This window comes from Sus scrofa, chromosome 11, assembly GCF_054392235.1.
Source record: "Sus scrofa isolate SSC_HxYL_T2T_F1_AM1 chromosome 11, Sscrofa_HxYL_maternal_Yorkshire_Landrace_v2.0, whole genome shotgun sequence".
NCBI lineage: Eukaryota > Metazoa > Chordata > Mammalia > Artiodactyla > Suidae > Sus > Sus scrofa.
In genome coordinates, this window is record NC_139393.1 from 8,913,657 (window position 1) to 8,936,776 (window position 23,120).

The following is a 23,120-nucleotide window of genomic DNA, read 5'->3' on the forward strand; positions in this document are numbered from 1 at the left end:
GAATTGCCTCAGCATAGCTCCTGGGGGCCTTCAGATGTGAGCTGTAGTTTATATGAGTATCTCAGCAACTTTTATCTTGTGGGTGATCCAGTCCCAAATCTCATGCTCAATTTGCAGAAGTACTCCCCCTGCTTTCCCTGCTGGCTTCGGGCAAGGGGCAGTATTCAAATCACAGCCTTGGGTGGCCAGGCAGACGTATTTCACCCCCCATTCACTGTGAGGGGCTCTGTCCCAGCAAGTGGCTTCATGAAGGCCCCCGCCTCTGCTGGCCACCCTGCATTCAGCCCTTTTGTCAAATAGGCCTGGAAGCCAGATCCGACTGCTCATCCATCCTTGGCGCCCGTCAAGCCCTTGGGCCGAGTCCCTCTCACAAGGGCAGCCTTTTCTCCGTTCATGTTCTGTGGGGATTCGCCCTTCCATTAGCTCCATGTTTCAGTGAAACAATGTAATATCAGTCTTCCACCGTGAAAGAGAATGTTTTGGGAAGGATATTCAAGATTTGCTCACAATAGACCATCTTGACCCAAAGCTCGGAAAAGAAGGTCGTTTTTAATTCTTCAGGTTTTGCTTAATCAGGGATTAGACACGCAAGGGCATATGCATCAGAGGAGTGGGATCATGTCATAAAGTGCTACACACTTGGAAGGGAGCAGGATAGGAGAGAGAGCAGGGTGGCAAGGATGTTAGCAGGCGTTAGCAGACCTGCGTTCAAGTTCAGCCCTGATCTGTAGCAGTTTTTTGGGGGGCGGGAGTGGGGTGGGTTATAAGGACAAATTAAGTCTTTGGCAAGGTGATACCTGATCTAATGATCAACATAGAGACGCTTACTGGAGAGTAAAATTCAAAAAAGTGTAATTACTGTGCAAGTTTAGCTATATAGTCATCTTGATGCTAACTACTACCTCCTCCTTAAGAAACAAGAGGAAATGAGGAGCTCTTTCGCACAGTGGGTCAGGGACCTGGTGGTGTCACTGCAGTGGCTTGGGTCACTACTGTGGTGCCGGTTTGATCCCTGGTCTGGGAATTTCTGCATGTTGTGGGTGCAGCCAAAAAAAAAAAAGAATTAAGAGGAAATGAGTAAACCAATGACACGAGTAGCTAGGGAAGGGTCTCTGCTGGTTTGGAGCAAGACCCTTTCTCATTCATCCCCTGCTGTTGGTTATCTGTTTTTCTGTGCAGTTATGGTCTAGCCAGGACACGGGGCCAGTCATTTGCCTGTGGCAAGACGAGAGTGATAATCAGCAAGTCTGAGACTTTCTGTCTCCACCACATGGGCTAAAAGTCAGATATCTATTGCAGATGTTTCTACTCTTAATTTCCTCTTCTGTAAATGTTTGAGCTGTAAGCAATTCAAAGGATCTTGATTTCTTCCACTCTGCCTTTGAGGGCCATTGAAAAATCAGCCTCTCAAAAGCCTCAGATTCTGTCTGAGGATGAGCTGAGGGAGTCCCTAATGTAAACTTCCTTGCGGGCAGAATGAAGGGTAGCAGCCCTTGCTGCATGTTACTGAAAAACTCTCTTCCCCTATTCCGAAGGCATTCCTTTGTGGTCCTTTCCTATTTCCCACTTAAAAATGCTGATCTTATTATAGTAACTATGTAAAACCAGAATGATCTACTTGGAAAAATAAGTTCCCTTCCCTCAGGGCACAGGGTTTTGCAAATACTATTATTTTCATCCATTGTATGTGTGAATGGCAAGGGTTTTGCAAAGAGTAAAGCATGAGGAAATTACTGGTTACTGCAGCCTAAATCCCAGATGTAGAGTTATATGATGTAATAAGCCTAATTTCCAGATAATTCAAGGTTTATCCCGACATAGTCCTCCTGGAAATTAGGAGGGGCCTAACCACCACTCATCTGCTGTGATAGCTTCAAGCAAAAATGTCAACATAAAAAAACTGAGACACTGATACGAGATAAATGGGGAAAAGGAATTGAGTGTGGAGCCTCTTGCATGCACCAAACACACGCAGGTGTCTTCCCAACACGTGTACGTGTGGCGTTGGCCTAGGCTTCTGACGTGCGTCATCACTGAAGCACCTGTGTGCTCCCCGCTTCCCCATATGGGGGTGTAGGTATGTGTAACTCAACGATGGAAACTATATTGCTACCCCTGAAAATGTTAATGTAGGAGTTCCCGTCGTGGCGCAGTGGTTAACAAATCCGACGAGGAACCATGAGGTTGCGGGTTCCATCCCTGGCCTCACTCAGTGGGTCGAGGATCTGGTGTTGCCGTGAGCTGTGGTGTGGGTCCCAGACGCGGCTCGGATCCCGCATTGCTGTGGCTGTGGTGTAGGCCGGAGGCTACAGCTCCGATTCGACCCCTAGCCTGGGAACCTCCATATGCTGCAAGAGTGGCCCTAGAAAAGGCAAAAAGACAAAAAAAAAAAAGGAAATGTTAATGTAGATAACAATTTTGAGACAAATGGTGTGTGCTGAAAACAGAGCTTTCCTAGCTACTAGGAAAATTAATAAAAAATAAGTTCCCTTCCATAGGTTGGGCACAGTAAACTATGGGAAAGTGAAAGTACCTGTAATTATAATAAAATACCATCGATATTACAATTGAAGTATGGCCAGCTGCTCTGAGAACTAAAAAAAGAAAGTTTGAACTCATGTCTTGGAGAGGATCAGTGAGGTTTTCACAGAAATGGCTTCTGAGATGACTGTCAAAGAAAGGTGAAGTGGAAAAGGGGGAAGAATGCATTTTCGATAAGGAGGAAAGCACAAACTAAAGTCTCAAGATCTTATTACCCTAAAAGTTGGGGCTGCCAGCAATGTTTTGCTAACTGAGTACACAGTAATTATAAAAAGCCAAAGGACGTCTGCTCACTGGCTATGCTGGATCTAAAATCATTTCGAATGACTGAGTTTGTTCATTTTCAGTACTGTATAGTATGCCATTGATGAATATACCACAACTTTTATCCAGTTACTCTTTTTCAGGGACATATGTACTGTTTCCAGTTTGGGGCTATTAAAAGCAATGCTTCTGCGAATATTTTTATCTGAGTCTCTTGGTGCACACGTGCATGCATGTCTGTGGGTGTGTACCTAGATCTAAAACTGCCAACTCATAAGGTTTTCAAAGTATCAAGTTTAGTAGGGAATGACAAACTTTTCCAAAGTAGGTGTTCCAGTTAACACTTCTACCTGTCCGGAGAGTTTATATGGCTCACCATTCTCACCAGTGTATTATGGGTTGTTTTTCAAATTATGTGTAGCCATACTGGTAATCTGTAGTGATAGCTCACTGTAGTTTTAATGTTCATTTGCTTAGTTACTCATTAGATTTAATGCCTTTTTGTTTGTTGGCCATTTGGATATTCTCTTTTGTTTAATGTCTGTTCAAGTTTCTTGCCCATTTTCCTCTTTACTTTCATCTTTTCTTTATTGATTTACAGGACAGAGCTCTCTTTCTCTCTTCCTCTCTCTCGCTCCTAGTTACAAATGTTCTACAGACATCAGCTCTGAAGCTTGCCTTTACACTGTCTTCATGGTAACTTCTTCTTTTGTGGTTAATAGGAGTTCTGAATTTTAATGTCATCTAACTTAGCTATCTTTTCCTTTATGATTAATGCTTTCAGTTTTACTTGTTTTATTTATTCCCCTAGATCCTACCCTAAAGTCATAAAGATTTTCTCCAATATTATCTTCCAGAAACTCTATTGTTTTACCTTAATATTTAGGTGTATAACCTACCTCGAGGTGACTGTCCCCCCTCCCTGCTAAGCAGTACCACTTGTTTCCTAAATCAGCCGTCTGTGTGTCTATCTTTTTCTGAACTTTCTGAATGAGTATATCATTGTAATAAGTCCTGACATTCAGGTAACAAGTTCTCTTACCTTGTTTTCTTTCTTCAAGACAGAGCTGGCTCGTCTGGACTTTCTTGTTCCCACGTGTCTTGAAGAAGCGGCCTCTCCTTTTGCACACACATACACATACACTCCCGAATTTTTATTGGACTTGTTTTGAACCATAGATCAATGTGGGAGAAGAATGAACTGCATTTTTTAGGTCTTTAATGTCTATCAATACTTTTACATACTTTGTGTAAATGTTTTACAAGTTTTTATTAGATTAATTCCTAAATATGACACTGGTGATGCTATAGGAAAAGGTATTTTTTTAAAATTTCATTTTGTAATTGTTTACAGCTGATATAGAAATTAAATTGATTTTACAGAAACCTTGATAAACTCTCTAATACTAATCATTTATTATTTGGAGTTGTTTATGTTCGCACTCGTATCATTCATGAATAAGGACAGTTTTCTTTCTCCCAAGGTGAAGGCCATTGACTTGCTTGCCTGGCCTCACTAAGTTTGCCAAGTCCTCCAGGGCAGTCTTGAAAAGATGTAGTAATAGTGGACATCACTGCTTCATCCCAACCTCACAGTGAAAGTCCTCAAACATTTAAAACGTATTTAATAAAGAGGTTATATGCTTTGACTTTTTATGGATATCCTTCGTTAAATCAATTAACTCGCCTTCTATTTTTACTTTGCGTAGTTATTTTAAAGTCAAGATCTGATCATTTCCTCTCTGGAGCCTCTGATCTAAACAAAGTTAAAGACAAGTGACAAACGGGGAGAAAATATTTGTGAGTTACAGACCGGAGGGCTAAGCTCCCTAAAGAATTCTAGTAACACTGCCAGATTCAGTTTTCTCACACATGGTTCCAAACATTGTGTTCCAGGCCACTGCTGTCAGGAATGAAAGTCTCACCCGTCCATGAGCACAAATAAGTTAGTTTTTCATAAAGTTAAATGTCTTCCTTTCAAAGGCTTGTCTTTTCTTCCATGAAGATATTCTCTCAAATTTTTAATGACAAAATACTGTTTTCCTAATAATGATAATAATGGTAATTTAGGGGTTGTGATGCTCTTGGGTGACAAACTAAAATATTAGTAACTCTTTGCAGGTCCCTATAATTAATTTTTGATTGACATCATTCTGACCTAATGCGTATCAGCGACATTCACAGTTTTGACAGAGCAAAAGGAGCTAATGCATTAAGGAAACGGGGGCGGGGGCGTCGAGGGGGCTGTTAGCGAACCTGGAAATGAAGGAAGTGACCGAGGGCTGGGAGATGTCACAAAGCTGAGGGACAAAGGATTTCACCCTGGTCACTGTGGTTGGCTCTGCCAAATGCTGCAGAGAATCAAGTAAAAGGAGGACCATCAAATATCCGTGGTGATGAGCCACCAAGACGGCATTCGTGATTCCACGGGGAGGCATTTCATTGGAGCAGCCAGGCCAGGACGGAAGGCTGTGAGCTGAAAAAAATGGGTGGCCAGGAGTGGAAACATTGGCTAGTATGATTTTTTTCTGAGAAATTTAACTTTGAAGGGAGAAGCATGTCTCTGTTCCTGTGTGAGTATCATAGAATTAATTTGGGTTGGTTGGTTGGTTGATTGCTCCGTTGGTTAGTGGGTTGATTAATGTGCTTGTTTTGAAAATGGGAGCTGATGAAACAAGATTAATAATAATAGAAAAACCAGTGGAGAGACAGGGATACTGGAAAGAAAGGAGGTAATGGAGAGAGAGTCTGAGCAGAGGCGATGAGGTGGAATATAGAACACTCCCCACGGGCAGGAAGGGAAACTGTCGCCTTCTGTGCATCATAAAAGAAGCCTCGGAGTTCCCGTCGTTGCTCAGTGGTTAACAAATCCGACTAGGAACCATGAGGTTGCGGGTTCGATCCCTGGCCTCGCTCAGTGGGTTAGGGATCTGGCGTTGCCCTGAGCTGTGGTGTAGGTGGTAGATGCAGCTCTGATCCCGTGTTGCTGTGGCTCTGGCGTAGGCCGGTGGCTACAGCTCTGATTCGACCCCTAGCCTGGGAACCTCCATATGCCAGGGTGCGGCCCTAGAAAATAAATAAATAGGTGAATAAATAAATAAATAAATAAAAAGACAAAGACGCCTCCAGGCCCTCAGCCTGGGGCCGCGTGGCTTCTGCACAGCTCAACACCAGCAGCCTATGCGGATGGTGCGCCTTCCTTGTGCGAGTGCACGTGCACGTTGACGTGGCTGCAATTTGGGAACATCACCACTGGGGGGAGTAGCCAGCGCAAGGCCCTGGAGTCAGAGCAGTCGACACATGGGGGAATCAGGAGAGCGACGAAAGGAGGAATGGATCAACTTCTCTCCACCTTTCCCGCGCCCAGTTTCCATCAGGATTCACCTTGTCTCCGTCACAGTCAACCTTTCCACATTCTTCTTCCCTCCACCCACCACAGGGTCCCTTCTCGAGGTCACTGCACACAGGCAGGTTTTAGGAAGAAGCCAGAATTAGCTTTGTTCTGCTAATTCATGCAGAACAAGGTAGGACCTTAAATACTAAAAGGCAAGATATTAACCTAAAAGAATGCATCCCTCCAGGTGAAGTTTAAGCAGGTTACTGGTCAGTGGAAGAGATGTTTCTTGTGCCGCTGTACACCTTAGAGCCCATCAAGGACCGTGGTGTTCAGTTTGTGACCCATGTAAAAGCATCCAGCCCAGGGGCACACGGGACAGAAATCCATCCCTGGCGAGGATGAGGTTGGCAATTTGAAATTCTTTTTTCCCCCCATTTAAATCAACATATATTAAACCTATACTCTGTTTCACATAGTCAGGCATGTTTTCCCCAAATCTGCCCAAACATTGGGCAATAATATGAAGGGGGTGATGGGTGATAGTTTCTGCAGAAAAGCTCTGAGGAGCATCCTGAAGACCATTCATTCACCAGCTGGAGGTGGTCTGTTTTGTCCCGAAAGAGCACAGCAGAAAATAGAGGCTTCGAAACTCAGTTAAGGCAGGACTCTTTGAAATGGGAAGATGGTGGCGTCAGTGTGTGTATGAAACTGGATCTGCATTCGACACACGCTGTCCGATATATCCACACAATATCGTCAGGGCCGGGAGGACCAAACAGTAGCGTATAGCATAGAAGGACGAGACTTCTAAGGTCACCGACCAACCAAGGGGCCAATTTCTCTCCACTCACCTTATCGTGAAAGTCTTTTCAGGAAGACTTGCCTAGTTTCCTTTAGGCGGACCGTGAATCGTATACCCAGAAAAGATGGGGGTTCAGTGGAGCTGAGGCTCTTGCTAGAAGGCAGGTGGACTGAGCCAGCGAGCTCGATTCTCCTTTGCTTCACTGAGTGGTGTTGCTGTGCCCCTTGGAGACCCTGGCACCTGAGCTCCAGGAGGGAACGGACGTCATCTGCCTGTTGACGTAGTACGTAGTGGGCACTCAGCTAACATTTCCAGGATGCCAAGTAAAGGTTTCTTTCAGTGCAGCAGGAACCGGCTCTTTAGAGTACATGGCAGAGGTTTCATCTGCATCTGAACTGGATTGAATTCCACTCGGAGCAGTGCACTCTGGGAAATGGCCTCGTTGGCCGGGATCCTCTGGTCTCCCTGTGGACGGTGGGGCCAACATCCTGGCCTGGGTGTGGAGAGCGTCTCAGCCAGAACACCAGGCCGAGAGGAAAAGGCTTCTTCAGCTTCATGCGGGACAAGCATTAGCGGAGAATCCGAGAAGGGCCACAGGGACTTCTCCATCGATTCTCAAACTGAGCACCTGCTGTTTCTCCACAAGGAGGGTGTTGGTGGGCAGGCAACAGAGTGTGTCCTTAGGCAGCAGTCCAGTTGGCTTCAGAAAGTTATCCAGGAGTCATTTTAAAATCATTTTGCATAGACGTCTCCAGAATATTAACCAGAAGAGAGAAGAGAAGGAATGTTACTGAGAAATTTTTCTTTCGCATGTTCAAACCTCCCCTTAGCTGGGTGTTTGGCAGGGCTCCCATAGAAATTGCTGCAGAAGCTATTGACACAGCTTTTATGTAGGAATCCTCCACTTTTATAATCCCCAAGTTTCAATAAAAACTCTCCACTTCCACAGATGGCAGGAGGAAGAGACAGCATAATATGCTGTCTACAGACAGGGTATTGATTCGTTTTCAGTATGTGCCAAATACAGCATGGGTTCTTAATCATTTTTAATCGTATAATGACAGAATGATAAATGATAAGTACTTTGAAGACCAAACAATATTTTGCCATCATAATTAAAACATGAGCCTGCAACTTTGGGAATTTTACCTTTTAAATGGGGTCATTCTTCAGTTCCTCTTTTATTCCTAAGGGATCCATTGATTGATTTGTTCATTAAAAAATTATTGAGCACCAAGTACGGGGCACTGGGTTAGACAATAGGGATTTAGGATACAGAGAGCAAGGGGTAGGTAGGAAATAGAGTTAATTTGTTTATATTCCTTCCAGATAAAATTTATGCCTTCACTTCAGGAAGACTCCATTCTGGAGTGAAAAATGGGGGATTTTGAGAGAACAGAAACAGACCATGGATGCGGAGAGCAGACTTGTGGTTGCCGGGGCAGGGGATGGGGAGACCTGGGATGGAGGCGGAGTCTGGGGGTGGTAGATGCAAACTCTTCCATTTAGAATGGATAAGCAAGGAAGTCCTGCCGCACAGTGCGGGGAACTCTGTCCAGCCTCTTGGGACAGACCATGAGGGCAGATCATATAAGAAAGGGAATGCATATATATCTATGCCTGGGTCCTTTTGCTGTACAGCAGAAGTTGGGGTAATATTATAAATTAGCTATATTCTAATTTTTAAAAATGGGGAATTTTGAGAAATGCCGTTGGTTGGTTCTGTTTGCGCGTAGTGAGGCTTCCCCCGCCCCTTCCTTCGCCCACACTTGCCAGGGAAAGGGAAATAGCCTGGTTCCTTCTTGTCTGTGCTGTCTGATTGTCTGTCTCGCTCTACATGAGTCTGCATCTGTCAGATGGATGTTTCGTTTGGGTCCAGCCTTCAGAGAACTCAGACTTATAGTCAAGAGAAACCCCGTAGGGAAGGCAATATTCTGCCTTCAAAATGTCTCACACAGCCTGAGCTTTTTTTTTTTTTTTTTTGTCTTTTTGCCTTTTCTAGGGCCACTCCCACGGCATATTGAAGTTCCCAGACTAGGGATCTAATCGGAGCTGTAGCCGCCAGCCTACGCCAGAGCCACAGCAACGTGGGATCCGAGCTGCGTCTGAAACCTATACCACAGCTCACGGCAACGCCGGATCTTTAACCCACTGAGCGAGCCCAGGGATCAAACCCCCAACCTCGTGGTTCCTAGACGGATTCGTTAACCACTGAGCCCCGATGGGAACTCCAGCCTGAGCTTTCTATTTCAAAATTGTCTTTAATGCTTAATCACCTTTTCTATATCAATAAGAAGATATTATTAGGAAGTTCTAAGGGCATTTGTGTTGCTTAATTATTTACAACCTCCTTTCAGCTTTCAAAAGTGATTTGAGCTGTTTAAAGGAAAAGCCATAGGAGTTCCCCGGTGGGTCATTGGGTTAAGGATCTGGCTTTGTTCCTGTTGTGGCTCAGGCCTGAGCCCTGGCCCAGGAACTTCTGCATGCCCTGGGCATGCCCCCCCCCCCCGGCACCGCCCCACCATAGAAACCTTATATATCACATGGCTTTTAAAACAGAGTGACATGAAGAAGGCGAGAAGCTTTATTATAGTCCTATTATTTCTTTCATAGAAATCATGGTAAGAAAAAAAAATCATGCAATGCTAAGGCATAGCAAGCTTCTACACAAGCTTTCTCACCTAGTGTTGAAATTGCCCGCAGGCCAACATTGCCCAGGGGTTTACCGTGGGTTCGGTGCTCTCCAGTACTTCCCAAGCACTAGTCTGTCTAGTTCCTGGGATATTGTCATTAACCCTATTTCAGTATGAAAAAACTCAAGGTTAAAGAGGTTAAGCATCTAGCTTGAAGTCACACAGCTAGGAAGTGGAGTTGGAAGTTTTAATTTGGGTTTCCTGGTCTCCAGAGTACTTTGTTACTAGTGAATATTTTCAGAGGAGGGGCCACATCCCTTTAGTGGCTCCTGAGATCAACCTAGTGACTTGCAATGCCTTTTCAAGTGACCAAGATAGAAGAGCAATGACCAAAGTTCATCCACTACTGAAATTTTTTTCAGGAATTTTGTTTTTCCTCCGCCTGTGTTTGTATGTGGAATTGTAATGTGGCACAAAATGTGTGTCTAACTGTGAGTGTCTGTCTTACACAATTTTAAAGCAGCTGCACTAAGAAATATTGACCCTAACTCATTCATGTTCCAGACTTGGGAGGACAACTGGTTTTGATAAATCTGCTCTCTGTAGAAATCTTTGCAAGAAAGAAGTTAAGAGATTTAAAGATAGATGACTCAGCACGCCTTTCCTGTGTGAATAGGCTTAACAAGCCAACCCCTAGAGCCACATAGCAGAGAGTTTTCCTAAAATAGTCAGACCTCACTGGTCTTATGCCTACTTGCTCATCGTAAATCATTCATCGACCTCTGCAGCAATAACAGAGAAACTATTTTTTGCTTTTGTAAAAACAAAAGTCCTATGGGTAGAAAAGGATTCAAGGGCCACCCTCCCTCTCAGGGAAGGCCTAGCAGATGCAACTGGCAGCAGCTTCCGAGGGAGAGTGGGCACCGTTACATCTGCTGTCCCCAGGAAAAGGACAGATGCTGCTCTTTTACGTGTTTGCTGGATCTTGAGGGTCATCATGATGAAAGGGCTAAAGCTCAAAAGATCAAAGGATCTACTCGTCCTCTCTAACGAGCTCACTAAACGTGTATCATGCGCCATAACTCAGTCGTAGCTTTAGGGCCTGGATCAAACTCCTGCCCTGTTACAAGTGGTATGATTCCTTAAACAATGCAGGTCAGCAGACCTCATCGACTCTAAGAGAGCCTGGTGACCATCTGACGGGAGAGCCTCTCACAGCAAGGTGGCATTTGCATGGGGGGCCCAGACCTCACAAGGGCGTTTTCCCAAGAACCAGAGCAGCAGTGCCTTCGTAGCCTCAGCCTTGATTGCTCATCTTTACCTGGAGATGATAATACCAGCAACACAAAGCTGCCTTTGAGATTAAAGGAAATGACCAGGAAACACCCAACACACAGTAGATGATGCTGGCAAAGGCCGGTTCTCTGTTCCTCTGCTCTATTAAACAGGCCCATACCCCCAGCCCAAGGAAATTCCTGGCCATGATGGCTGTGCTGCCAGCCTTCCGTGCTGTGGGTAGGAAAACTTTGCCAGCATTCCTCGTTCCCTTCAATTAGTCGTAATGAACTGTAGCTCTGCCAGGGTCTACACTCTCCTTAAATCAGTTTCTGTGAAGTTTCAGGTTGTACTTCTTTCTCCCCCAGTGCTGTACATTTTATCCTCATGACTCATTGATTTTGCGGCTGGAATTTTGTACCTCTTCATCCCCCTCACCTACTCCTCTCCTCCCCCCATCCCCTTTAAAAAATACATGACTTCTAAATTTTCGCTGGCGTATTTGCCAAAAAAACACATCTCTTTATTTTCTGGAACATACTCATTCGAAATTACAAGAATCTCTCTTCACATCTAAATGTCTGAAATTTCTTTGAGCATCCTATCCAGGGATAAAGTAACTGTGCAAATGGTAATTACTCTTCCTTTCTGCACTTTCTCATTCACCCCAGCTGTCATTCAACTCTTATTCATCTTCTTTTATGTTCCCTGCGCAAGAAGACTTAATTCATCCTCATAGAGCATTTATGCTCCTTGAAATGCGCGTTCCTGACTCGCCCCTAGCATGGGCCTCTGGGGTCAGAGGGATGATTCAGATCGACGTGTGTGATTTTGCAGATCGAAGACTGCATTTAGCTTCCTTAACCCTGAAACTGGAAATAAGACCTTCACTACGTAGAGACTGGTTGAAGGAATCACGGAGATTAACCACTGTGCAGGCGACGTGGCGCACAGGAAGCTCAATGAGTGTTAGCTGTTACTACTTAGCGTTGTCTCTCCTTGTTCCAAAACTGCTCTGGATTTCTTTCTTTCACACTTAAACGCTCCTTTTGCATGTATATTTTCATAATGTGACCTCAACTCCTTCTTATGAAGGATTAATAAGTACATAGATGCATCTGTTTGATCCTGTGAGCTCAAGGCTTTACCTGTTCCCAGGCGTGAACAAGTCTTTGATTTCACTCAGAAGTAGGACAGTTGGGGCTTTGGATTTTTTACTGTTGCCTTCCTGAAGCGAGTGCAAGATGAGCCTTGCTTCCATTCTTGGTATGGCTGGTCTTTAGTAGGATTGTCATGATATTCAGCGTTATAATTAAAAATATTGTTCGGAGAAATGGGGCCCTAAGAATAACACCAAACTCAACTCATAGAGTTTGGTGAAAATTCAGTGGGGTAACCAGGAAAGAGTTGGGCCATATTAACGGTTTCTTCCCAACCCTTAAAATTTCTATCTCCTCTTTCACATAGATTTTGCACGGACTGAAGGCAGTTCAATCACGTCTTTGTGCCCCAAAGGATATTTTCCCTGTGGGAATCTGACCCAGTGCTTACCCCGTGCTTTTCACTGTGACGGTGTAGACGACTGCGGGAACGGAGCCGATGAGGAGAACTGTGGTGAGTTGTGGGCTCAGCTCCATCCTACAGCGCCCCATGAACTGCCCCCACTGTGGGTGGGGGGAACGCTCAGAGTGACAAACTGGGAGAGGTGCCTCGAAGGGACTCCTGTTGTAACACCAATAATTTTCCCCAACTGATCGGTGACACTACCTGAATTTTCATAGTTAGGGTTTGCTTACATTGGAAATACAGTATTATAAAATGTTGCGTTTGATCAAAAAATGAAATTATTTTAGAGTCTACTTGGATAGCCATATTTTAATGTTAAATGGTTTTCTACACCCACTTCCTCATGGCTCGGTCAGTCGGTTCAGCTGCAGAAATATCCAGACAGCGCTTCATGGGGCCGCCTGGGGAGTGGAGTGACTCAATAGACGCACATCCAGAGCCCGCGGTGTGCTCTCCTTGTCGCCAGGACAGGGCAGGCTCAAGGGGGACAAGTGTCTTGTCCTTGCGGAGGTCACAGTGACCACGTGAGCAAGGAGGACCACCAGCTTGGACACACATGAATGATGTCAGGGAGTGATCAGTACCAGGCAGTAAATAGAACAGGTTAATGGGGTAGAAAGGGACTTGGAGGAAAGGCTACTTTAAAGACATCGCCAGAAACACCCTCTCTGAGATGCTGACATTTGAAGTGAGAATGGAAGGCAAAGAGGAAAGAAACTGTGAAATATTCTGGAGGAATAGGGTTCCAGGCAGAGGAACCTACAAAGGCCCAGAGGCTGAGCGAGGCAAAACACTGTGTTTGTGGGACAGAAAAGCCAGAGTGACGTGGGCACAGAGAACCGGGTAGAGGCGGTAAGGAGGTCGGCCGAGGCTGGACCATGAAGGGCTTAGAGGCCATGTAGGTCTGTGCCTATATAGACGGCTCACCTAGCCTGTGTATTTGCCTCTCGGAGAATCTGATGCCGAGGGAGGTCGACATGTCTAGTTAGTCACAGACTAGACCCTAGAACCCAGATCTCCTGAATCGGAGCTGATCCTGTGTGTTTCCTGCCACACAGAACTGCCACTCCTTGGCACTGCCCAGAGGGGACAGCAGAAGCCAGGAATAAGTGGTGTTTGTCTCTAGAATCTGCTCTCCTGCTCCTGGAAACTTGCTTGCTCCCCTCTCACGGGCACCCTCTGCCTTCACCAGCTGTGGGTCCCTCACAGCCTTTAGGATGCAGTGTAGCCGGCCGGCCCCTTGGGCCCTGAGATGCTTGGCTTCCCTGGCCAGGCTTCCCCACCCGGAAGCTCTGCCGCTGCCCCAGGACAGGCACCCTTTCCCTCTGTGGCCGTAGCCCCCAGGGTGTACCCGGATGCTGGTACTGAGGACTGCCTCGTCTTTTCACTGTGCTTCTGTTACTGGACAGAAACTTCTTGAGGAGAGTTCGTATCTGTTTTGGTGCCTCCAGAGCAGAACAGTAGAGCACAGCCAGTGCTCAGCGATGGGGCAGCTCTTGGAAGCCAACAGCAAGTCCCTTAAATTCTTGGCCTCTCCTCTTGGCTGCGTGGGAATCAGAGTCCATGCATGGTTAGAATGCATCTCATGTATCTCATGAGGGTGTTCTCAACACGCCCTAAATACTTCGTGGAAAGGCATCAAGTAGAAGCAGTTCAAAAACCGTTGAAGTTGTTAATCAAAAGTAAAAATAAATTAAGATTTGCAGGGATCAAAGGCACCCCTGGACAGCAACTTAAATTTACCTTTCCATTTGTAAGAACTTCAGTATCATACATTATAGTGCCTGTTGTACCATTTTAATAGCTTATGCTATAGTAATGATACTTCAAAATCAGGCCTTCTTTTTTGAACAAATAGAGTTTTTGGCGTTCCCTGGTGGCCTAGCAGTTAGGGATTCGGTATGGTCACTGCTGTGTCTTAGGTTTGGCCCCTGGCCCAAGAACTTCTGCACGCTGCAGGCACAGTCAATACATACATGCATACATAAAAGAATATACTTTTATTGCAAAAAGAAAGGGAGAAAGTTGGTATCAAGCAGATCGTGCCATCTGACAAATTGAGAAGATACATTTCTCTCCTTTGTATTAGACAGACGTTATTAAAAAGGACCTTTGTTTTTGCTTGATTGAAAAGGTCAAGCGCCATAAGTTTTATTAGAACTCATTGCATCCATCAAGTATGTACTTACGTACACATGTACCTGTGACAAAATAAAATTCAGCATACGTTTTCTGCTGAGGACCGCAAGATTACCAAACATTTAAAATGTCAGCAGTAGCAATAGGTGACATTTTTTAAGACGGAAACGTGTGTAGAAATGGTCGTCTATTTCCATTACGTATTGTATGGTACATGCATTTTGACTGGTTGTAATTGCAGCAGACCAAACTCCAGATGTTTGCCCCCCTTTTTCGTCCTCGCCATCGTTGTTATCTTTCTATTACTTAAATTTTTGAATTGATTTCGTGATCAATTTTTTATACTTTTGTTTTGTAATTTCTATTTGATTCATGGAATAACTGACACATATTCATCACCGTGTGTTTCACAGGAGACACTAGTGGATGGGCGACTATATTTGGCACAGTCCATGGAAATGCTAATAATGTGGCATTAACACAGGAGTGCTGTAAGTGGTATTGGTTCCAAGACTCAGTATCAGCTTTGTGAACAGCATACTCGCGTTTTCCCTGAGGAGACCCTAATCTTGCTTCACTATGTGCTTTGATGCTGTTTAAACCTTTGTGTGGTATCTTTCTGATCCCTTGTTAAATGCCTCTGAAATGACCCCTGGAAGCCAGACCTGAGATGAATACCATGAGTCTGTATTTAACCAGGAGAGAATTCTTGTTTGCTTTTATTGTGGGCCTGAATCATTTCATTTAACAAGACGTAACTGTTATACATTCAATGGAAAAAAGAACAATATCAGTTACTAGAGATAAAGTCATAATTAAAGGAAGTATTTTTTTTTTCCTATTGAATTGTGACTTTTGCCCCCTAGTTTTAAATCAGTATCCACAACGCTGTTACTGCAAAGAAACGGAGTTGGATTGTATAAATGCTGGTTTGACGTCTGTGCCAACTGTTTCCAGCAATGTGACTTTACTGTGAGTAGAATTCAAACCTTGGTCTTTGCTCCTAAAGTCGTTTGAGAACTGTGTAGTCTAACCTAATCTGTCTTTGTTCTGTTTTATGCTGCTCACATATTAGCAAGATAATAGAAACTTCCTTTAAAATCTCCAGCCATCAGAGAGTTCTGCATGCTTCTTCTCCAGAAAAAAGAATCTTTTAAACAATGTATGTTAAATTAGCCAGGTTATCCTTTAGCTCATAAACATTCTGGGGTTTGGTGTTATTACTTTCAGTTATTTTTGGATTTATGTATTATTACTAATACACCATTACTATATAAGTAAAAATAAAATTGGGGGGAGAAAAGGAAGTGCATTCACTTACTCTATCTCATTTTAAATAGTGGTAATTTGTTCAAGACTGCAAAGGTCGAAAAGACCCGTGTGGCTAGCTGGGGCACAATCATGCAGGTTTCTCTGAACTCTCATAGAAGTTTTGAGAGCCTGAGGAATTTGCTTGCAGACCTACCATAATTTGGGCATGCGTGAGTTGGTTAGGATTTTTGCTGTTTTTTGGGGTTTGTTTATCTAGAGAATAAATGAAAAAATTAAATCACATTTAGATGTTCTGTCTGTTATACTAACTGGTTAACCTTGTCAGATATGTGCAAACAGCTTTAATTTTGCTTTGTAGACTTTTCATTCTCACATGAAAGTTTTCGTTTATTACAGGCATTTTCAATGTGTGTTAAGTAGTATGGAGCCTATTTCTCAAGCATACAGCTTCTAGGAAAGAGTTTGGTTGGTCATAAAATCCATAATAAAGTCTTCTTTACATGTTGTTTTAGGTCTCTTAAGAAAAACAATATTCACAGTCTTTCAGATAAAGTTTTCATCAAATACACAGAACTTAAAAAGATGTAAGTAGCTATTAATAGTGTTTTTATGGGAAAACCTATGGGATGTTTTGTTTAAGATGTTTTTCATCTAAAAGTAAAATGAAATATGAAGTGGATTACCTTTATCATTAAATTTATTTTTCTAAATATAATTTAGATTCGACAATAAAACATTGAAAAGTATACTTTCCATTTCATAATTTAAAATATCTGAACCGGTTTTATTTAAACTTTTTTTTCGGAGAGTTAAATTTGAGTTAAGATCCAGCATCGCAGTAAGAAAATATGCAGTCCCCATGCTTTTACTCCGGATCATCTGCAGCTTCAGTGGCACCAGATGCACCTTTTAACTCAGAAGAAGAGTTATTAGCATAGACAAAAACCATCGCATCATTTAAACACGTGTTGATAGAATATGGACTGTCTCCCAGGATAAGAGCAAAAGCACCAGCTTTGTGAAATAAGTGATATCAGCATATCTGGGGAAAGAAATGATAAACAGGACACAGTCAGCTATGAGAAGCAGAGTGCCAGGATGCTTCCAGCATCATCAAAGAAAGAAAACCAGAGGCGGGGAGATACAGTCCATAGAGATAGTCTCTTAGGGGCAGCGATGGTTGTCCATCTGCGCCAAACCTCACGCGGACTTTGGTTTGATGAGACTCTCCCTATCAGGATGGAGAGTCTCTTTGCTTTGACTCCCTGCTCACGGAGTAACCGTCTGATGACTGCACTAACTTCCCAAGTGACTCATTTAAATACTAAAGTATTTGGGAAGTTGCCCTGGATAGGGAATAAGAACGTTCCGATTCGCGGAACGGAATACATCCTATTTAAATAAAGAAATTAAATATTCCGCTTCTTGAGAATTTGGTGGCTATGTGTCGGCCCCTCTGAGCCCACTCACTCTGGGATGACACAGAGGTCAAGTTGCTGCGCTTGCCAAGATGATCATTAGACTAAATTAGAAAATTAGCACGACAAGACTGTAAGGCCCTTGGGCGTAACCTTCATCTCAACCACATGGCCCTTTGACATTCAGGACAGAAGAGAAGGCCTCTGGAATTGTGACATATGTTAAAATCCCAGGAATAAAAATAAATCTGTTTCTTTGTTGATACTGGCCAAACCCATTTGGTATGAACTGCCTTCAGCAGTTCTGTCCTGCTCATGAATCAGGGAAAGATTCCCTCCCAAGGAGAGGGAGTCTGTGAAGGAGCCCGTTGGTGAGGGCGAATCCTGTGTGAACACGGAGATTCGAGCCTGGGTTTGACCACAGCCCCCACGGTTTCCATCCGCAGTGACCTCCTTCTGCTCTGTCCTGGGCCAGGTGGCCATGTTGTCACTGCCCCACTGGAGGCTGTGCATTGATTGGCTCTGGGGTTCCAGGTTCCTCTAGAGAAGAAGGCTTAGCTGTTACTGCTGCTGGTCTTACAGGAAATTCTTAGAACACGTTCATTCTGTGAATCAACATTGTCCTTGTGCTCCTTGAATAATGCTCAAGGGAAGAAAAATAAAATACCATGAACAGAAAGGAAGGGAAAATAGTCACGTTTATAAGAGCAGCTGCTTAAATTCTGTTACCTAGAGTCATAGAAGCCATATTAATTTCTAATTAAATCTTCTCCTTATTTAGAAATAATGCAACCGTTAAATGACTTACCTAAGATTTACAACAAATTAGTGGAAAAGCCAGAATTAGAGTTGGTATCCTCTCATGCCCAGCGCACTGTTTATTTTACAATAACCGGAGACCTAGAGATGGAGAGAAATTTAGCATCTCATTGAATCTTTTACCAACGCATACTCTTCTGTCCCGAGCAGAACCCCCTCCTAGACCTTTTTGCCCCCTAATTGGGGAAAAGCTGTCTTCTGTGTTAGCAGAGGAATCATTCGAAGATCAGGCGAGGATACTGACTTCTCAGGCCAAGTCCTTCCCCGGACCACTGGCTCATAGCTTTGATCTGTGTCAGTCCTTCTCTCTCTGTGTCTGGGAGCCACTGAAGGGAAGAATGTGGATGCGCTAACGTGGATTATCGAGGCCCAACTTTCCTATCACCCCCCCCCCCGATTGTCCCAGTCAGCTGGACATTTATCCAATTAAAAGTTGCATTCTGCTTTGAGAAAAACTTAGTTACCACATCAGACGCTGAATACCACCCAGCAGGGGTTCTCTCAGTGCAAGCTTGCTATGTGGTGCTTCCTGGGCCATTTGATTTTCCCAGAGACTCAGAGAAAAACGATTATAAGACTCTTAATCAATAAACATTCATCCAGTGTCTATTATATGCGAGGTTATTACAGGGGATTAAAACGCAATTTCTTACATTTATATCTCTCTTCTTAAAGTTGACAAAGACTTCTGACGTTTAGACTTCTCATTTGAACTTTGGTCTTCCACGTCCGCCCGTCGGGGAGTCATCAGTAGATTCCTTTCAGGGATGAGGAAACCACCCTTGGGGGAAAAAGGCTGTTTGTCCAAAGTCAGCCTGCTGACAAGTTTTAGAGCTCTGACGCTGGTAGCCTGAGGTTCACCCTCGTGAGCCAGTCTCAGAATATTGTTACCATTGACAAAAACGTCCAGCATGAGCTTCGGTTTCAAAATAAACTAAGTTCTTTGTAAGCATTATCCAGATATCCTAAAGCAGCTCAGAAGCTCAGCAACCCCTCTTTGAATCTCCTTCCCCCCCCCCCAGCCCCCGCCCGGCACCCCGACTTAGCTCCTCCTGCAGCTCTTTCCCACATGCCCAGAAAAATCTCCTCCAGTGTCGGGCAAGCCCTTGTCCCTCCTGGCTCTCCCTCCTACCTTTTCCTCAAGATGCTGCGTTATAACAACAGACAGAGCAAGACACAAGCCATCCCCAGGAGAAGGTGTCGGGGAGGGAAGAAACTAGACGGGCAGCCCCAGAACCCTTGGGAGAGACAGCAGGAGGGTAAGAGCTGCCACACCGCATGGTGTTCCTTTTTTCAGCTAATATTTATCGATACCTATGAAGTATCAAGGATATGGCGGTAAACAACACCCATGAAAAGCCCTCTCCTCCAGGAACTCACCTTCCAATGGAGGTAAAAATAAAAATTAAGGACAGAGTTCCCACTGTGGCTCAGCAGGTTCCAACCCGACTAGTATCCGTGAGGATGAGGTCCGATCGCTGGCCTTGCTCAGTGGGTTAAGGATCCGGCATTAAGGATCCATGAGCTGTGGGTAACCGATCCATGAGCTGTGGTGTAGGTCAGATCCAGCGTTGCTGTGGCTGTGGTGTAGGCTGGCAGCTGCAGCTCTGATTTGACCCCTAGCCTGGGAACTTCCAAATGCCTTGGGTGTGGCCCTAAAAAAAGCAAAAAAAAAAAAGAACCCCAAACAAAAAAACCTTTCGTGTGTTAGTTATTACAGAAAAAAATAAACCAGGAAGGGCATCGGGATGTGCTAAGGGAAGGAATTTCAAACAATATGCTGGTAAATTGTTCTGCCAGTGTTTCTCTTGTCCAAGGCATCTCTAAACTCCCCACAGCTCTGAGAGTTACCCCATGAGACTGGTCAGAACACACCCAGTAAGTCTTCTGTGCACCTCCTCTGATTCTTGAAGCTGGCCGTTAGTACCCCGCACCCCCACCCCCGAGCCTCTTCCTCAAGCAACATCAAATCCTTAAATTCTTCCCCAGAGGGCCTGCTTTCAACCCCCAAATCCTTTCATCATTCTGGTCACACTTCCCCGGGTATGGTCCCCTACATTTTCCTTATGTACAGTATCTAGAATAAACGGGATATTTTCACTTGGATGACACATGCAGAGGCAGAACTGGGGGAAACCAGCAACCCCTCCTTTCTAAACTCCATATACGTGAAGGTTGCCTTTGCTCTTTTTGTGGCCACGTCATACTCCTAACTCCTATGAAGTGACTGTGTCTCTAAAATTCTGATCCTGTGCCAGAAGCGTGACTGACACGTGACAGCATCTCCAGCTGGTCCTTGTGCACTTAGAGCTGAGCTCTAGTTGTGGGACTTTTCCTGTATCCCTTTTCAGTTTTATCCTGTTGGATTCAGCTTTTCTTACCAGATTGTAAAGGTCTTTCTGGATCATCCGGCAAAGTCCCCATCCCTCCCAGCATTCGTCATCTGAAAATAAGCTGAACTGTCTTTGCCCAGGTCAGGGAGTGAATATGGGGCGGCCCGGGCCAGATCTTCTTTCCACATCCCTTCAGCATCATCCTTCAGATAATGTGTAATGATCTTTATTTTGTCCATAAAGACATCACAAAACCACTTAGATGCCTGGGAGACGCATCAGTAGTCGACCACACATTTTTATCCAGGCTGTCTTTCCAAGAAGAAAACCAGATTGGTCTGACGTGCCCTGTTTCTCGTGAACTGCCCTGTTGGAGATCTTGCTGAGGTGCTTGCACAGCCGCATCGCAATATCCTGTCCTGTGATCTTGGCCAGCACCAGCTGGCAGCTCGTGCAGCTGGAGCTTGCGAAAGCTGCTTCTTCCCTTGTTGAAAAATCAAAACTCATCTGCCACCTTTAATTTCTCAGCTGCTCTGCCTTTCTCCAGATTCCTCGGTAATTGATTGTGGACCGAGTGTTCGCCTTTTCCGTCTTTCTCAGTGTCTAGGAGAAATTGTCCAAACCAGAGGGCTTTGGCCCATTTTGATTAGCATAGTCTGCCATCTTGGGCTTTCACTGCTACACCCCCAAATCCTGTTTATTCACTTCTGAGATCATCTGTTTTGACAGAGAAGATAAGGACAATGTAGGAGTTTAAAATTTATATTTTTTATTATTTCATAATCTTCTCAAACAGGTCCCGTACAGCAGGCTTGGGCTTGTTCCTTAACATTGTCTTGATTCTAAACTATAACCAGAAATTCATTTCTGTCGCCCATAGCGTTCTCCACTGTCTGAGTTTTGAACACGCCTTAAGTCGTGCTTTCAGTTATGATTCCAGCTTTGTGAACCCCTCACATTCATCTTTGAATTTTGAAGAAACCTCTCACTAAGCATCATTCCCTCCTCCTGAATTGGCTGGTCCTCCTGGTCCTCTCAGTAGCATGTACTGCCACTACCCCTCACTGTCACACATGCTGAAACCTACATGCGGGGCGATGGTATTTGTTGAAGGAATGATGTGTAGGACAAACACACAGGGCCAAAGAGAAGTGGGAGCATCTCCAGCAAGGAGAACCAAGGAACATACACAGAAACCCTCAAAGGATATTGGGAAGATAGTGACCAGAAAAGTTTGTCTAAAGGAAAAGAGCTCCCACAGGAAATGATGGAGCATGTGCTGGAGAGGACTTTGAGCCCTGATTGTAGGGCCTTTGAAGGCTAGGCTAAGAATCTGGGCTTTATTCTCTTCAACCAGGACATGCATGAATATGTGATTTAGATTGTATTGAGCTAATAAAGTTGATATGCATTTTTAAGTTGTGTTGGGATATATCCTAAGAGGTCACCCAATTTAATGCCACGTGAGTCTTTGGTCTTGCACGCTTGAAATGTTCGCAGTGAAATTGAGGTCATTTAGGCATCCAAAAAAAAAATTATTCCTAAGTGAAAATAAAATTTTAATTGCTAGGTGAATAAACGTCATTCAGCTTATCTGAATGCCTTTACTAGTGATCACTTTATTCATTTTAATAATCTTTCAAACTTTGTAACACTGGAGCCTAAGAAGCAATTTAAGATGACTTTTCAGAGAAGTAAAATAGAATTTATGAGATTGGCCGTAATACTTTATCACTGCTACCACAGAAACTCACAGCAGTTCTTCTTACCGTGACATAAATCTTGTATAAATTAGGTATTCCTTCTTAAACTGGGTTCTCACTCAACACAATCATTGGCCACACAGTGTAATTCAAGGAGTCTGCCTGGCTCATGAATACAAAACGTTGCATTAAAAAATAGCCTATAAACATGCATGTCCTTAAGGCATTTATTTGCTTTAGTTTCAGGTACATAAATTCCTGGCGTTTCTGCTTGAAAAGTCCTGACAGCTGAAACAGCAGGAATTCATGAACCAGTAAGTTATTCTTAGAAAAGCCACTCAGTGTAAAGTATATCAAACGGGCTCATGTCTCAGCTCTGAATAAAAAGAGGACCTCACATGCCAAATTGTCATGTTTCCAAATTTCCCCTCATATTCACGAAGCTACTGTTCTGCAAAGAAGAAAGCAGACACTAGAGGATCAAGTTAGAATTCAGCAGCCTAAGTCTGAGACAAGGGCCCTGGGATTCTAACTCTTTATGCGGTGCCAGCGAAGCTGGCTAAATAGAAGACTAGAGACTATTATTTAAGAAGTTAGAGTCTTAACTCATGCCAGTGAAGACAGTTAAACTGTACACATCCGGTGAGCCGTGCAGATCAAAAGCACGAGGCCAAACTCACAGTTTATGACTGCACCCGTTTCTTCAAGATTGATCCCATGTAAGTGAGATGTGCATGCCCCTTTCTTGGCCATGCCCATGGCATGCGGAAGCTTCAGGGCTGCTGCAGTGACAACACCAGATCCCTGACCCTCTGTGCCCCAAGAGAACTCCAAAATGTGCATTGCACTTTTTTTTTTTTTTTGTCTTTTTTTTTGCCATTTCTTGGGCAGCTCCCGTGGCATATGGAAGTTCCCAGGCTAGAGGTCAAATCGGAGCTGTAGCTACCGGCCTACGCCAGAGCCACAGCAACGCAGGATCCGAGCTGCGTCAGCGACCTACACCACAGCTCACAGCAAC

The 23,120-nt window shown here is 44.2% G+C and overlaps 1 protein-coding gene across 6 annotated transcripts in view; it reads left to right on the top strand.

Annotated features, from left to right (window-relative positions):
• Positions 1–23,120, top strand: part of RXFP2 (relaxin family peptide receptor 2) — a 103,624-nt gene that overhangs the window by 53,623 nt on the left and 26,881 nt on the right. For 5 of the 6 annotated variants that reach the window (XR_014819152.1, XR_014819154.1, XM_084981406.1 and 2 more), the window contains exons 2-5: positions 12,320–12,466; positions 14,971–15,048; positions 15,424–15,529; positions 16,342–16,413. Coding sequence is in view for 3 of the 6 variants with exons in the window: in XM_084981406.1 (XP_084837532.1) it covers positions 12,320–12,466; positions 14,971–15,048; positions 15,424–15,529; positions 16,342–16,413 (403 nt within the window). In the remaining 3 variants the exon portion in view is untranslated. Of the gene's footprint in view, positions 1–12,319; positions 12,467–14,970; positions 15,049–15,423; positions 15,530–16,341; positions 16,414–22,342; positions 22,417–23,120 lie in introns of all 6 variants that reach the window. The other variant, XM_084981407.1, reaches the window with a different exon arrangement.